Source organism: Echeneis naucrates, chromosome 20 (assembly GCF_900963305.1).
Source record: "Echeneis naucrates chromosome 20, fEcheNa1.1, whole genome shotgun sequence".
Lineage (NCBI taxonomy): Eukaryota > Metazoa > Chordata > Actinopteri > Carangiformes > Echeneidae > Echeneis > Echeneis naucrates.
In genome coordinates this window covers 5,436,963-5,452,563 of record NC_042530.1, presented here as the reverse complement: position 1 = coordinate 5,452,563, position 15,601 = coordinate 5,436,963, and the positions used below count along the sequence as shown (strand labels likewise).

Sequence of the window (15,601 nt, the reverse complement as noted above, 5' to 3'; positions counted from 1 at the left end):
TGTCCTCCATAATTTGTTTGCATCTATTTTTTTCTGTCTCTAGAGAAGTTAAAGTTATGAGCTGGCTGAATTTATTGTGCCAATTTTCATCTCATTACCCTTTTTTTTACGGTCTGAGCTTTTTATGTAAAGAAATAGGCAATTTATCTTGATTAGCTCCAGATGTGATGCTGTTGTATAAAATTTATAATTTGCAGGTGACATTATGCCTCTGTGTCAACACAGGTTTTATACACAGTTTATATAATCCAATACTAATAGCACACACACTACTCTGTGTAGTGTCTTTTCCACTGATGCTTGTTGAAAATGTTTGTGTGACCAGTTTCAAAGACTTTATATGCTTTAAAAAATTTATTTGGCTGTCTTACAAATAAGTAAAAAGTATGCAGTATACAAAAAAATGTTCTGGATAAGCAGAGAGAAATATCTTTACGCAAAAAAGTGGAATCTGAATAAATATGTCCAAGTCTCAAGCTAGAATGTATGAGGGATAACGGTGCGCTGTAATTTGGATAAAGCAGGGCTTTATGGCACAGAAGTATATCAAGCTTTGGATACATCAGCTCATCGCGGTTTTAATGTTTCCATATGATATGATCATTTACTTAATTCTGGCACACTTTGCAAACAATCCATGTTAAAGCTCCTTTTCCTTTCCAGTCCTCTTGAGTCAAGGCTTCAAAGATCCACACTTTAAACTTGGCCGTTCTCAATTCAAAACACGGATTTGAAAAGGATTTTTCTTTTGGCTTATTATTCCTGATCATTGAAACAGGCTCACTTTGAAAACCCGTATATACACCTTTTTTTTTTTTTTGGGGAGTAAAACTAATTTCCTCCGAAGATTTCTTGATGAGAGAGCTCCTTCTTGGTCAATCTCTTTCTTCTCAGTTTAGATAGAAGCACTTCACTAATTACTATTATGAAAAGTGCTATTAAATTCCTAAATTTTAAAAAGTTTTAAAGCGCAACAGTCCAGCATCTGCAGTGTTATTCAGAGCTCCTATCAGGTCATTTTTCCTCTATTGTTGGCCTTCCTTCATTCAGGTCCGGGCTTTTCATTATTTCCTGAAATAATGGAAAGCCCGTAAATGAAAGACATTTACTTTCATTACAAACTGAGGCAGGAGCCAGCTATTTCTCGATTGCACCGCCATTGTGGGGCTGAGTTTAAATGGACACTCTATTGCAGCTGGTCGTGCTTGATGGGTTTGACGATGGATGCAGTGAGTTCAGAGAGCACTGAGAAAACTGTCCAGCTGTGAGGCAAAACGTGACGAGTGGCCCTACAGATCAAACCAGCGTGTGTAGAGAAGAACAGCAGAAAAGCAGGGGAATCAAATGGGTTAGCGTTAAGTAGGTCAGGGGGTAGCGCTGTGGTATTTGCTGTGTAGAGAGGCTCTTCTGACTGTGACATGTACAGCACCCATTTTCCCAAAATGCACTGGTCTCTTCAGCTTCAGGGGTCAGAGGTCAGGTTCAAGTGCAGGCTGGCTGGCTGGCTTATGCTCCTGCTGGCAACCTGCAGCTGCAAAGAAACATTTGAGTAAAAGATGCAATCTGGGAATGCGAAATGCGTCTGTTAGGGTCGCCAACATTGAACCTTCACCTGACCGTTCTTATTTTATTGACGTTTGGCAGAGTTTTGTGGGTGTGTTTCAGAAAAAATACACTCATCTGTGAGTTTGTTAGCTAATACTCCAGTCTTGTAATAAATATGTCCAAAAGGAAGAATGTTCCATTTGTGTTAAGATTATTTTAGTGCAGTGTTGATTTAATTGTACGGCCATTTTCAAAGATAGAGTTTGTGGTGGTGTTTGGCTGTGATACATTACCGCTGCAAGAAGACTCTCCTAAAGCCAAAGAAATACGCATCAGAGAATTTAAAAATAAGCAATAATCAGTTATGGGATCGGGAGTTTCACTTAATCTCCCTGGAAACACATGTGCAGGTTGCAGTGGATATAATAAAAGAAAAAAGTCTGGGACAGTTTTTCAACAGCTTTCAGACCAACTTTAAATTCATCTGGATCTGCTTCATTTACTTACTCAATGTCCTGCTACATAACATTTTATTTATGCATACATTTTCTTTGTTGAAGGAGAAGTTCAATGATGATGCTTTATTATATCTCATTTAATGATGCATTCCTGACCCTGAAGTGCAGCTGCATACACGCTTTTGAAAACTGTAAGAGAAAGTGTTTTTGAATTCAATCATTCAGTGAAATATATCTGGTGGTGCATCTGCTGAATTTGCATAATGTGAATCCTATGGTGTGTGTAAATTCCTTCAAGGAGAAGTGGGTCACGCTGCATTTCCATATTTCACATGTACAGTTAACCCCACACTGCTTTTATATGTTGAATTATGCATGCTGACCCATTACATTCTAAACATACATTTTTAATCATATCTTAAGCATCGTAAATTTCATCTTGAGGAAAGAAGATGGTTCACTAATGAAAGAAGCCTAATCCATTTGAGACCTTGTGGGAGGTTATTTATATTGTCAGAGCTTCAAAAACAAACTACAAAGGGAAATATTGATTATTATTTTGTCTGATGCCCATGCTTCTTTCTTTCTTTGTTTCCACGCAGATGATACAAAGATCGCGCTGCATCTCAGAGACAACCAGGGTAGGTTCCTGTCTTAAATAACAACATGGCAACAACAATTATTGCAATGTCTGCTGCTGAACTGTGCCTTTATGGATGTGTTGTCACCACTGATGTATTATTCCCTGCCAGCTCTTTGATTTTAAGATTTTTATCTATGATGCTTAACTGCTGAACTGACTGTGGACCTCTGTTAGGAATAAAGAAAGAAACTGAAACTGAGCTAAAGAAGCTTAAAGGTGCTCATATGAGTGTAAGATTGAACATAAATGATGCCACGATAACTGGGCTGACCTTAGGAAGAACATGTGATGTGACAGATGCCCCCCCCCCAAAAAAAAAAACAAAAAAACAAAACAACTCACAACCCTGCTACTTACTCAGCTATTTCTATATTTTCTAAAAGGTTTTATGCATAGTAAGTAGCTGCTAATAGCTATTCTCCAGTGAATGTTATTAACAAATGCTTTGATTTCTCTGTTCCTAATATTAAGACAAGTCACAAGCATTCAGAGCCTTCAAATCCAGCTTTCTGTATTAAGACAGTGCTTAGCGATAAAAAAGATGAGGGATGTCAGAGTGGATCTGAGAAAATCGCATATAATGTACATGCCTGTCTGACAAAAGTGGAGTTTTGCTGCAAAGAAACACGGCAGGTGTGACGGGGGAGTTTTCCAAAACTTAGAGCTGCTAACTGGAAGGCAGCTCTTAGAAAACCCTCCTTAGAGGGTCTAAAAGTACAACTTGGGGGATGCTGGTGTAGAAGGTCAGTAATTTACTGTGGAGTCTGGCCGTACAGACTCCACAACATTAAGCAGTTAAATTTTAAAATGGCTCCTAAAATTAAGTGAAGGCCAGCGCTACTAAAGAGGAAGAATAATGGCAGCGACTGGACACTACTACAGTAAACTTTGGTGGGTTTTGCTACAGAAGTTAATAGTTAAAATCCAAAATGGAGTGTTCTCAGTTATCCTGAGCGGTTACATGTTTTAGTTGCTATTATGTTAAAAACATACCAAACTCTGAAATGATTCCCAGCTCTATAACTGTTCAGCGATAGCTTCACAAATGTTTAATTTCCTGCTTGAGAGGAAGTGGAAAGCCACAGCTTCTATCACACTTTTCATTAAACAAACGCTGCATGTTTCTCATCACTGCAGTGCCCCGCAGTGTGATGACATCTCTGCTTTTTATTCATGTATCTAACCATTTTTCACCTCCTGGCTCACAATAATGATATTCAAGGTTGAGAAGTAACTGTGGGACAGGGACTTGGATTATCACACTGACAAAAAAAAAAAACAAAAAAAAAAAACAATTTCTTTTGTTCAAGTCAAAGACGACAAATTGCTTGAGGGTACGTTTTATAATTACTGGGTATTTATGCAAGTGTAAGTAATCAGAATAACTTTAAAATGTCAGTCCATGTAAAGATGATTAGGATGCGTTCAGCTTCACTCATCAGAACCTGTTTACAAACAGGCAGATATTTCAGTCCACTCCGTTTGTATCTGTATTTATTTCCTAATTTCCATTTTCCCATTAAATAAATGTTACTCTCCTGGGCTACTGCCATGGCACTAAAGTGGAGTTAAAAAAGGAGAGGTTGGCTGGACTTCCACCCATTTCATTTGTCCTCACCCAAAAGCTCTAATGCATTTTATCGCTGTCTCAGAGCTCAGTTGTCCATTAGTGTTTACCAGCTCTCTTTAGGTTTGAGCTGTCATAAAGATAAAGCTAATGGAGAATGAACTCAGGGCAATGTGCTGACTGTCAGTAACCCAAAATGATATCGTGAAGCCTCATTTTGAAGCCTCTGCTCTCTTCTTGGATTCCAGAGAGACCCACTTGCTTCCTGCTGCTTATTTAGCTGCTAGGCTGTTGATTTTTCATTGTGTCTACATCTCTTGCTCATGCCCCCTGCTAACACGGCGGGCTAACAGCCTGTTACATCATTTGTGCTTCCACCAATAAATGGCTCTCGGACTCTGAAGCGCTGACAGATAAACGCATGAAAACGACTTTCAGACAAAAAACAAACAGAGCACAAGCCTCCTCAGACTGTGATAAGTATCCCACTCAATAGCTAAAATGTCGTCATGTCAGTTTCTAAAATTTTGTCTGAGAAGTGAGACTCCTGAGTTACTCTTGAAGTCTGCTGGAGAGGAGATCTCTGCTGAACCTGTTATAAATCTATGTGGGATGAGCTATGAGGCTTAATAAAGGCTTCATTAGTTCTTTCCTGCCATGGTCAGTGTGTCTGTGCTGGGATGTGTCCAACCCCTGTTCACTTTGTGTTTTATTCTGTGCATTGTCCCAGCGGAACATTTGCAGGTGATTCAAAACAGATTCATAACAGGTTACAGGACACTGGTATCGTCTTCAGAAGAACTCTTAAAAGACCTGCTGGGTCGAATTTAAGGCTCCAATATGAATCTGAGAAAGTGTTAGTGCCCAGTGTTGGACCTATTATGCAGTCACTATATACACCCTCATAAGGTTGCAGTGCAATAACTGGAGCTTACTATGGGAATCGGTATCAGCATCCCTAGGCCTGCTTCCTCCGCCTATCGCAACCGTACACCGCAAACCTTGGCGTGGGATTACCTCCTACTCAAGAGGAGAGAGCTGCTTGTGAATACCAAACAGAAAGAACAATCGCACCACAGATTTTGAACCTTGAGTTTATTTTTTATTTTTTTTAAGTGAAGGCAATGTCTTCTCGATCACCGTGTTTAAGACATAGCAACCGTATTCAATCCACTCAAACATTCACAGTGAGTTGAGTGGAATTGATTGCAATAGAGATGTCACTGCTTTTACTTTGAGATTAAATATGTCGTCCTTTTCAAAGTGGTGACATTTAGCAAAACTTTGACATCTAGAAAGTCCATTTGGAGGGATGTCAGATATTATGGCATTGATGAATGATGAGTGCCCCCTTTTGGTCAACAATAAAACTCCAGTAAAAAAAAAACAAAAACAAAAACAAGGAGTTTTAAGTATGTAAAGCAAACCCCTGACCCCAGCAGTGCTCTAACGCTTTGACAATATCTGTATCCCTGTATAAAAGCCAATTTTATGTTGTTGTTTTCATTTGGTGATGCCAGCGGACAACACTGTGGGCAGGATGCCAGATGCACATCCTCTACACACTGGCCTGATCCTCGGTATCCTGCTGGTAATGCTCATCATGGTTGCCGGCGTTCTGATCACCGTCTACATCTACCATCACCCCACCTCAGCCGCCAGCCTCTTCCTCATCGAGGTGAGTAGTTCACCTTGAGGAAACAAAGAGAAGAGAAAGGCCCCCGGGATTGAACTTAGAATCTTCTTGCAACAGTTACACCGAGCTTTTGGATCCAAAGGATAATTATAGAAAGTTTGCTTTTACTTAAGTATAAAAGAAGATATGTCCACAACCTGTTGATATATTGACTGATTATATGATCATATTTTCCTGAATTTTGGAAATGCAATCCTGAATGTTTTCTTTGCAGGGAAAAGATGTCCAGTATTTAGTCTGACCACTCAACTTTTGCAATTTAAAAAAACTGTAGACAGTTCTTGTTTGCCAGAATATTAACTGTGGAATTTGTACAAACTTAAGATGTGAGGAGACAGATTTTTCAGACATTCCTGTGTAATCAGTCAAGAATAAATGTCTGCTCCAAAGTGTCGTCATAAAAACACATCATCTGCAGAGAATTGTCTCAGGACAAATCTCTTGTGTTCCTCATTTCATGATTCATAAATATGGATCAGGATTTTTAGAGGTGGGATGACGGAACTTGGTACACATACTAGTTCTCAATGTGAGTCAATCTGAATTCACCTAAAACAAATCTAAATTCCAGACAAGACAAGCTCAATAAATAAATTTTTTTTTTTTTAACTCTGGATTGGTACCTTTTCTGAGTAGGAAATCAGAAAAAAACAACAATCTGCTTCACAAATTAAAATTTAGATTTCATACTTTTTATTGTTAAGTCTTAGGACCACTAAAACAGCAAGTGAAATTACTGTCAACACACGTCACAGCAGAGTTGGTTATCGTAGCTCAGATTGCAGACAGACAAGCCTCCTTCCTTTATCCACGACGACACAGTGACCCCTGACCTTTTTCCCAAACTCTGTCCTCATACTTGTCTTCTCCTGCCCACCATTGCAGAGACGCCCGAGCAGGTGGCCGGCCATGAAGTTTCGCCGGGGGTCAGGTCACCCAGCCTACGCTGAGGTGGAGCCGGTGGGCCAGGAGAAGGAGGGCTTCATCGAGTCTGAGCAGTGCTGAACGTCCCTGCGGCCAACTTCCCCTGCCCCCACCACCCCACCACCTCCAGTGTCAGCTGTCCTCCCTCCTCCTCCTCACCAGGAAACCTCCAGGATCTGCTGATGCTAGGAGGCGCTCAGTGTACACATTGACTTGTTGAAGGCTGCTGCACCGGCCCATCAAGTACTAGATGAGACTGGATGCAGGAAGTGAGAAAGCCCTGATAAACCGATCCCAGACAAACACACGGTCCAGCTCCTGTTGGACAGGAACTGACCTGCCAGGGGACAGAGGGAGGGGACAGCTTTGATGTCATCAACTCAGTCTCCATTGGTTAAGAGTTTGGATGGCTGCTGTTGTGTTGCCATGGAGGGATTGTACAGCCTGACTGCCTAGACTGCTACTGGTGTGTGTGTGTGTGTGTGTGGGGGGGGGGTGAATTATACAATATATATTTTCGGAAACAATACAGAGTATGTGAACAGAGATTTTCACTTTAATGTCAGTGGGGTGATTCAGTATAGGCCTTTGTATATCCATCAGGTTTTTTTTTCTCCTTTTCTTTTCTTTCATTCTTTCTTTCGGTGCGTTGTTTTTCACAGGGGTTGGCACATATATCTGTATAGACCGTAGGTATTGCTTTTCAATACAATAGCAGGCTTAATTGACTTTTCCACAGCCCGCTCTGCACAGAGAGGCTGAGGCTGTGCGATATGACGTGAGCTGAACTTCTGTCACTGCGATCGATCACACCGCAGAGTAAAGCTCTGAACATTCAGCATTTTGTTGAATTAGTTTGTGATGTTTGGCTGGTTTCATTTTCTGAAAATGAAGAGCAAGTTGGGGTTTTTTTTTTGTTTTTGTTTTGTTTGTTTTTAGTTTTTTGGTCCACTGAGAATATATCAGTGTTTTTTTGGGGGGGGGGTTTTGAGTGGGTGATGGGCACACTCTCTCCTTCTCTCTAATTTGAGTGGTTCTTTGATTCCTTATGTCATTGACACCATTTTATACTTTTAAATTTTTTTTTATTTTTGCTTTTTTCACTATTGCTGTGCCATTTCGTCCCTGTCTGGGATTTGCACATTTTTTTTTCCCATGAACTTTTATTTTTCTCATTTGACATGTGGTACTAATGCAAAATTGCAAGACAGGCGCTTGTGAGTGTGAATATATTTTCTAAAATGTGTGCGTGTGTGTGTGTGTGTGAGCGTGTGAATGCGTGTATGAATGCAAAAGAGAGCAGTTTACAGTGGTGACTGGATATCCACCTGCTTTACGGGTGCATATGTTTGAGCTGGCTCTGCACAGTTGATTCTTATTGATTTGAATCTAAAGTATCTGGATACAGTTTGTGTGAGCCAGAAAAACACACTGGTCTAGTTGGAGTTTTTCATGATTTCTACAGTGTGGTTTCCTTTTCCAGTATGTTGCCAGCATAACCATTTCTGTGTCCATATTAACTCTGATTGACTCATCCTTATTAACATGTAAATGTATATACCAAGGCCAAAACATTTGCAGATTCAGGTAACTCATGGCAAACATTTTTAGTATAGCAGTAACAGTACTGAAAAATTTTATTTTTTATGAGTAGCCTTTTTTTCTGTACTTTTTTACTTAAATGTGAATACTGTTCCAGTCATTGCTGTTACCGATCGAAACACAAGGCTTCTGACTGAGCAAATTCAATCACTCGTTTCATTTCTACTGTTGCACATTATTTCCAGACAAAATCACGTTTTACACCAATGATTGTAGACTCATTTTACACTATCAAACACTATCCTGGAATTCTACTGAAAAAATTAACGTGCAATATCACACCCCTTCAGTTTGACACTGAAAATGCACCTGGATAAAAAAAATAATAAAAAAATTCCACACCTCATCACCATCACATCGAGACCAAAGACTAATCAGCATCTGAGTGCGCGATATTTACCTCAATACTGAGCAAACCACCACACAGAGCAGACCAGTCAGTGGAGCGTGCAGTAGATTACTGGTTTAAATTTCTAATGTATTTTCGGTAAACACGTCCTCCAAGCGGCAATCGTCCAGTTGTAGTTAACCACTGTAACGCAACTTATTCAGTCTTCTTAAAGACAATTAACCATCGAGGTTGTGTTTTTTGTTTTTTGTTTTTTTTTAAAGGTTGAAAAAAATCCCTGAAGACACAAACAGTCGACATGAAACATTTTTTGTCTGTTAAAATAAATAAAATTAAATAAAAAAAAAAAAAGTTGGTTAGTTCAGCTAAATTGGACCCAAACATGCCCTAATACACCTGAGGCACAAATATTTTGTGAGAGTTACATTTGCCAGACCAATTGGTTACTCAGTCCAACTCCTAAAGGCCTTTAAGCATTTAATCCCTAAAGACACTCTTATTTGTAACCAACACCCGCCTAAGTGTCATGAAGTCTGAAACCAAACTATGGACTCACTGATTCCTCACGCACTCATCTTTATAACTCCACTGAGCTCTGATGCGTCCTCACAACAAAGCCCCCATTTGATGAGTCCTTCCTTTTCACAATTGCGATTTGCAGGAAAGAAGAGCCGTTTAATTTTAAAAGTAGGCTTCTTGATGCCTGCAGATATTTTTCAGACTATGATCCCTGTGGAGAAATGCTATTTGCAATTACTCTGAACGTCAGCTTGTTGTACACTGGCACCTGAAACTGCAAGTGTTTTTGTGATTGCTCTCCAAACACAATCAGAGAGTGGCTGATGGTTGGAGTCTTCAAAAGCCCGAACAGTCTGAACATCTAACAGCTGGTTTTCAGGCAGCCAAACCTTCACTCGCTTCACTGGGCTTGACTAATGGCTTTAACTCCAACTTTCTTAACATTTTTTCTTTGACATGTTGATGATGATGATGATGATAATGATGATGATAAAGCAGCATGGTGGTGTTGTTGGGATGGGTAACTGCTGTGTGCTGCTCTTTCTTCTCTGACTTATGAGTTGAATCGGGTGATGATAACCAGAGCTGAATGCAAACAGTTCAGTGTTCAGCTATGACCTTTTTATGTTATCTCCACACTCCATAGCACATAATAAGGCTCAAAAATCACACAGTACCATGGCTGTCTGTACTTTCTGTAACTACTGTTATTTTGATTACATTTGAAATAATAAACAATGTTGTTAAAAACACTCACACTTGTGCACAACTGCTTGTGTTTGTGAGTGCAACACCTGTTTGGAAATTTAAGGACTCAACACAAAGCAGCACCGTGGGAGCAAAATTTCTTGGACTTAACCACTGTCATCTTTCCAGCATTTATTAGTATTCATGTATGCATTCTGAACACAAATATAACAAAAAAATCAATGAGCAGCTGGGAAACTGGCACAATGATGCATTATTCTGACTTAAATGCCACCAAAATTAATTAAAAAATGCATAACTAAAAACGTCAAAAGGATCTTGGGAGAGATTTATTTGGAGTAAAGCCAGCATATGACTGACAGCAAACTGATTTTTTTTGCTGTCAGTGTTCATTCATTGCTTGTCAGTTACCTGTACATTGTCTTTTTTACTTGTCTAAAAAAACAAAACAAAACAAAACATGATTTTCTCCTTTACATTGTCTCTGTGCAGAAAAAGCGTGACAGTCTGGTTTCTATGAACTCATCGGATCAGGTAGAGAGTGGAACCGCCTGCCTTCAGATTGAGGAGATACGGCTCCACAGCAGGTTTAGAGAAGAAGCTGCGAAAACAAGACAAAGAAAGCGAGGGATGGAGCAGAGCTCAGAAAGGTCTGTGAAAAGAAGGCACGAAGGCGGTACGAGTTAGGAGGCCTCATTATTCAGGACCGGACTAGTTCATTGGCACGAAGGACAAGAAGAGGTTTTTAACTTTTAATAACTTTATAGTGAGGGTGTAACGAGGAAAAAAAAAAACACTGCACATTTTGCCTATAAACTGTCATAAGTGGGTGTTAATAGTTGGACACCCAGCTATTACATTCCTAAAATCAAGTTAATGAATCCGTTGTGGGCAAGGTCATACCAGAGCTGTGAATCATGAAGCTGCAGCTGCTGTAAACACTTCCATCTACCGTGAGATGGTATCTTCCTGCCATCTAGTGGCCAAAATATCAAAGTAACTAATGTAGGTTTTTGGCTTCACACTTCATTTATGAATAGCTGTCTCATAAATTGGGACTGTATACTATATTCTGAAAATGTATTTATATTATAAATGAAGTAACTGAGAGGTTCATGTGCAGTTGTTTTTCTGCATTTCAGTGATCACCTAAAGACAATATTAAATCCTTTGCTAGTTCTAGCTTTAAAAATAACATGATGGATTAAATGTCTTAATTTTTGACTAATTTTTAACTAATTTAAAGGCAACACACGTATTTTCCACACTCTTCTGACATTTCAAGGGCTAAATGACCAATAGGTTCAATCAAACAAAAAAATGATCAATCAAAATAATCTGCAGATAAAACAGTAATGAATGTAATGCCTGGATGGTAAAAGTTCACATCAAATGTTTAAGGAAAAGGCACCACACTTTCAGTAGAGAAAAATACACACTTATTTGGGCTTAAAGGAAGAAAAAATACACAATAAAGCACTCATTAAATGAAGCAAGAAAGGTTACTCTGCCAACCAAGTGACATTAAACACAGTAAAGTAGGAGGTACATCTGTAGTGGTGTAATTGTGTTTAATCATTAATCCCCTGAATGTTAAATAGCCGATATGAGTGTATGATAGGTTGATATCATGGCAGTTTCCTGTCCAACATTTCTATCTCTATTGTCAACACACATCAGTATTTCCCCACAGTGGAACAGTCCTATATATGAGCAGACATTATTTGATCTGCTTCACTCTGTAATGAATAAAAAAATAGATTCACACTGAAAAATGCAGAAGCCGCTTTTAAGAGACAGAGGTAATACGTTTACAGCATTCATATGATTAAAACGTTTAAAGTTGCTGTGAGTCCTGGCTCATACCTAGTGATCTGCTTTCTAGCCAAGTTAAAACGAGGTCCAACTAGATCGAAATGTAGATCTGGAACTGATGGCCAATGATCAATGCTGTGAATTTTAAGGAATAAATTGGGTATACTGAGTTAACTGTTAACCAAAGTGAACTGAGCTGTGGCTCTCAGATATGCAAAGCAAGGATTCAACACTGTGAGCAGCTGTTTATTCTTAAGGCCACTCCTTTAAAGGGCTCTTTTACACTGCATACAGCAAACACATGCTGGTTTGAGGCCCAACAACAAGCAGGACATCCAGCTGGGCAACACAACCATAGTTAATTACAGCGTGTATCCATCTACTGTGTTGTTCCTTAAACAAGCTTCTCCAGTGGTAGTGGAGCACGGCAAGACTTATGTGGTGGCTGACCCTCAGATTCAGTCTCAGTCAGGCTCACAAAAGAGGCCTATGTAAAATGGCTTTGCAACACAAGAGTGTGTGTCCAGAGCAGATGACTCCACCTTGTTCAAGAGCCATCTTTTTTGAAAAAGGTGCTAAATTCAGTATTGAAGTCTGCCTAAAAACACATATTAAATGTTGCTTTACCCATGTGGAATATGTAACTTTTTAACCTAGTTCTTATTGTTATTGTCGTGTAGACATACAGACCAATATCTCATGACAACACAACAAATAGTTGGTCTATTATTTGGTCTACTGACAAAACCAGTTCTCATTTTTCCACCAACAAAAACTTAGAGCTTCCCTGTGGAACTTACAAAACAAAGGCATCTTATATTTACACCGTGCATCCTTGAGGTCTAACAGAACATTGTTAAGCTCATTTCAAACAGGATCATCTGCTCCATAAGGCAACTAATGGTCACTCCACATTGTCATAACCACATGGAAACTCTACATCAATGTGCTTTGACATATTTACTATGTAGAACCTTTGATTGTGTTACTGAGTCTTCTAAACAAATCACTTCACAGTCATATCGTCGTCTCTAAAAAGCCTTGGCTCTCTGACAGTGCACGTAACTCACTGGCCATCTCAGAGAGGAAAGCTAGTGAAACCCCCGATTTAAGCAACAGACAAAAATCAATAACTGCTCAAGTGCTTTACAACTGTACACTGAGAGTGTAATAAACATGACAGAATTAGAGAAGCATTTACAGTTTGGTCACAACAAATGGAAATCGTTAAAAAAAAGCAATTCCCTCCAACATCACCAACAGAATACTATAGAAACAATATAGTGCAGTTCTGCCATTGGTATCTGCCTCGGCTAAGGAGTGTACACACTGAGATTAAAAATAGCAACTAAATTTTAAAATTTGTGCCTCCTTGTTTTAGATCAAATTCAATCTGACCTGTCACACAGCCCGAAAGACACTGTCACAAACCGACAAATATATTTCACACTAACAAACAAAATATCAATGCATGTTAAAACAGGGGAAGAGAGAAAGGCGCCTATGTTGAAAATGCCTCCCATATCATCAGTCAGAGAGCACGCCATTAAAAAAATAAATAAAATAAATCATATTTGTTTGTACATTCAGTTACATTTCAGTTGATTACCCTTTTCCTTTCTATCAAACATGCAGTGTGGCCATCAGGTCAGTAAGGCGGTAATGGCTCCATAGGTCATGCTTTACAGTAGTAGTTTCAGTAGTCGGGAGTGTCTGGTTGATCTGGAAATGGACACAGTCAATTACTCATATGACTCCAGTTTACACTTTTTTCTAAATATTTTATTTACATGGACTTAGCTAAAATACTGTGATGTAGATATTGTTTTAATGTTGTGCTTTTCTTCCCCTCCCTTTCTAAGGTTGTAATGGAGACTGCAGGAGGAAATGACTGAGCTAACATTGCTCAATAACTTACTGGACAGAGGAGTTACAAATAAGTCATATCCTTAAAAATAACAATATGTCAACAGTGCTTTCACATGCTTCACAGTTTTGGAGCTAAAAATCTGTTAATTCACTTACGTTGACAGGAAATGCACAGAAATGACTTACTGGAAAGGGAATCCACTTGCATGGCTTTAGACAAACTCAGGCCAGAGTTTTGTTTGGGTCGTGCCCCCAGATTGTGCAGCTCTCCAGCTGGGTTCTTGTTCTCATCAAGTGTTTTCTTCTCTTGCCCCCCCTCCTTTGGCTTGTAGTATCCCCCTTCTTCGGCCACCATCTTCTCAACCCTCTCCATCAAGCGTCCTACCTGTGGATGCTCCCCATATATGCAATTATTTATGACGAAGTACCTTCGCTTACACTTTTCCAACACCCACTGCAGATCCTTGCCCTCCCTGCGAATGTACCTCTCTATTGAAATTTTCTTCAAAACCTCCGCCCAGGTGAAAACCACAATAGTATGCTTCCACACATTCTCCCCAAAGAGGCTCACGTGCTCCTCGATTCGTGCACGGTCCACCTCTGTGAACATGCCTACTGGGATGACCAGCAGGAAGGCATGTGGACCTGGAGGGGTGAGAGAAGCTCCTCTCACCAGCTCCTCTTTATAGGAGGGCGGTGTGTCCTGGGTGGAGAACCACCCCGGGGTGTCCACGACAGTCACCTGCCGCCCCTGCACCTCAGTTTGCCTCTTAACGCAAAACTCTGCCGCTCGCTCCAGGTGAAATTCCTCTCTGCCCATTATAGTGTTGGCAGTCAGGCTCTTCCCAGGCCATCTCCACCCCAACACCACCACACTGATCTCAGGCAGGTGGTTGGCTGCTGGAGCTGCTGCTTCTGTCTCCTTAGCCGCCCTTTCTGTTCCAGGACCGTCTGTTAGGATGGGATGCAGCACAATGTAACTGGCATGTAAAGACCATTTAAAGACTGTTAATAGTGATTGTTTCAGATAAGCTTACCTTACTACTGTTTCATTTACAAATAAATACACCTATTAGCTTGTTTTATTGCATAGTCTGTTAAATTGAATAAAACTTTATTTAAATTAAATTAAATTATATTTATATCTGTGTTATTAGAGTATTACAACTCTAACAACATTCATAGCAGTGAAAACCAACTTTCCCACATTAAACTTTCGTCCATCAAGCAAAAACCAGTTCAACATATGTTCACAATAAAAAACATGTATATTTACTAAAAAAAAAAACGGGACTTTAATATCATCTCCAAATTTCCAAGTTTCATTTCCTGTTCTTTGTTACAGTGCACAGATAAATAATATACGATGTATTACTATCTTTTTAGTGGGATATGTTATTTAACAAGTATAAATATGAGCCCAATTAAAACTTTGCTGTCATCCGGGAGATTGCATGCAGCTCGGCAGTGTGTTTGTGTGAGTTTCAGGGAAACAAACCTCCCAGATTTGGACTTATCTGAAAAAGATGAAATGTCCAGGAAGCCTGCTGTGACAGTCTGAGGCACCGAGCTGAAAACTGCTGGCTAACTTAGCCGCTAAAATCCGCCATGTTTGTTTGACAGCTTGGCGGCTGTTTTTTTTTTTTTTTTTTTTAAGATAAAAACTTCAGCAGCTTACCTGTGGTGCGCTGTGGTTTGTCCGTCTCCATGTTGGATCGGGTTTTATTCCGATTATTTGCCGGTTTCGGGTGCTGGTTGACTTTTTGGAGGCTAATTCAGCGGAGCAGGATTTCCCCCTTTGTAAGAGTCACAAGCTAACAGCAACGCAGAGACGGAGCTTTCCGGCCAAGCCTTTCAAAATAAAAGGAAAGCGAACCGGATGCGACATAGCTATACAGGCGGAAAC

General features: G+C 39.8%; 2 protein-coding genes across 3 annotated transcripts in view; one reads left to right on the top strand and one right to left on the bottom strand.

Moving 5' to 3' along the window:
* plxdc2b (plexin domain containing 2b) overlaps positions 1 to 7,734 on the top strand; it is a 69,576-nt gene extending 61,842 nt beyond the window's left edge. The window contains exons 12-14 of one of the 2 annotated variants that reach the window (XM_029529241.1): positions 2,606 to 2,644; positions 5,734 to 5,891; positions 6,795 to 7,734. In XM_029529241.1, the coding sequence (XP_029385101.1) occupies positions 2,606 to 2,644; positions 5,734 to 5,891; positions 6,795 to 6,914 (317 nt within the window). In that variant the 3' untranslated portion in view covers positions 6,915 to 7,734. The remainder of the gene's footprint in view (positions 1 to 2,605; positions 2,645 to 5,733; positions 5,892 to 6,794) is intronic. The other variant, XM_029529242.1, reaches the window with a different exon arrangement.
* Positions 7,735 to 10,151: 2,417 nt separating this feature from the next.
* Positions 10,152 to 15,508, bottom strand: gimap4 (GTPase IMAP family member 4). Its single transcript, XM_029529524.1, has 3 exons — positions 15,374 to 15,508; positions 13,882 to 14,646; positions 10,152 to 13,548 (listed from the first exon to the last, which is right to left on the bottom strand). Exons 1-3 carry the CDS (start codon positions 15,402 to 15,404, stop codon positions 13,523 to 13,525), a joined length of 822 nt encoding a protein of 273 aa, XP_029385384.1. The 5' UTR covers positions 15,405 to 15,508; the 3' UTR covers positions 10,152 to 13,522.
* Between the last annotated feature and the right edge of the window lie 93 nt (positions 15,509 to 15,601).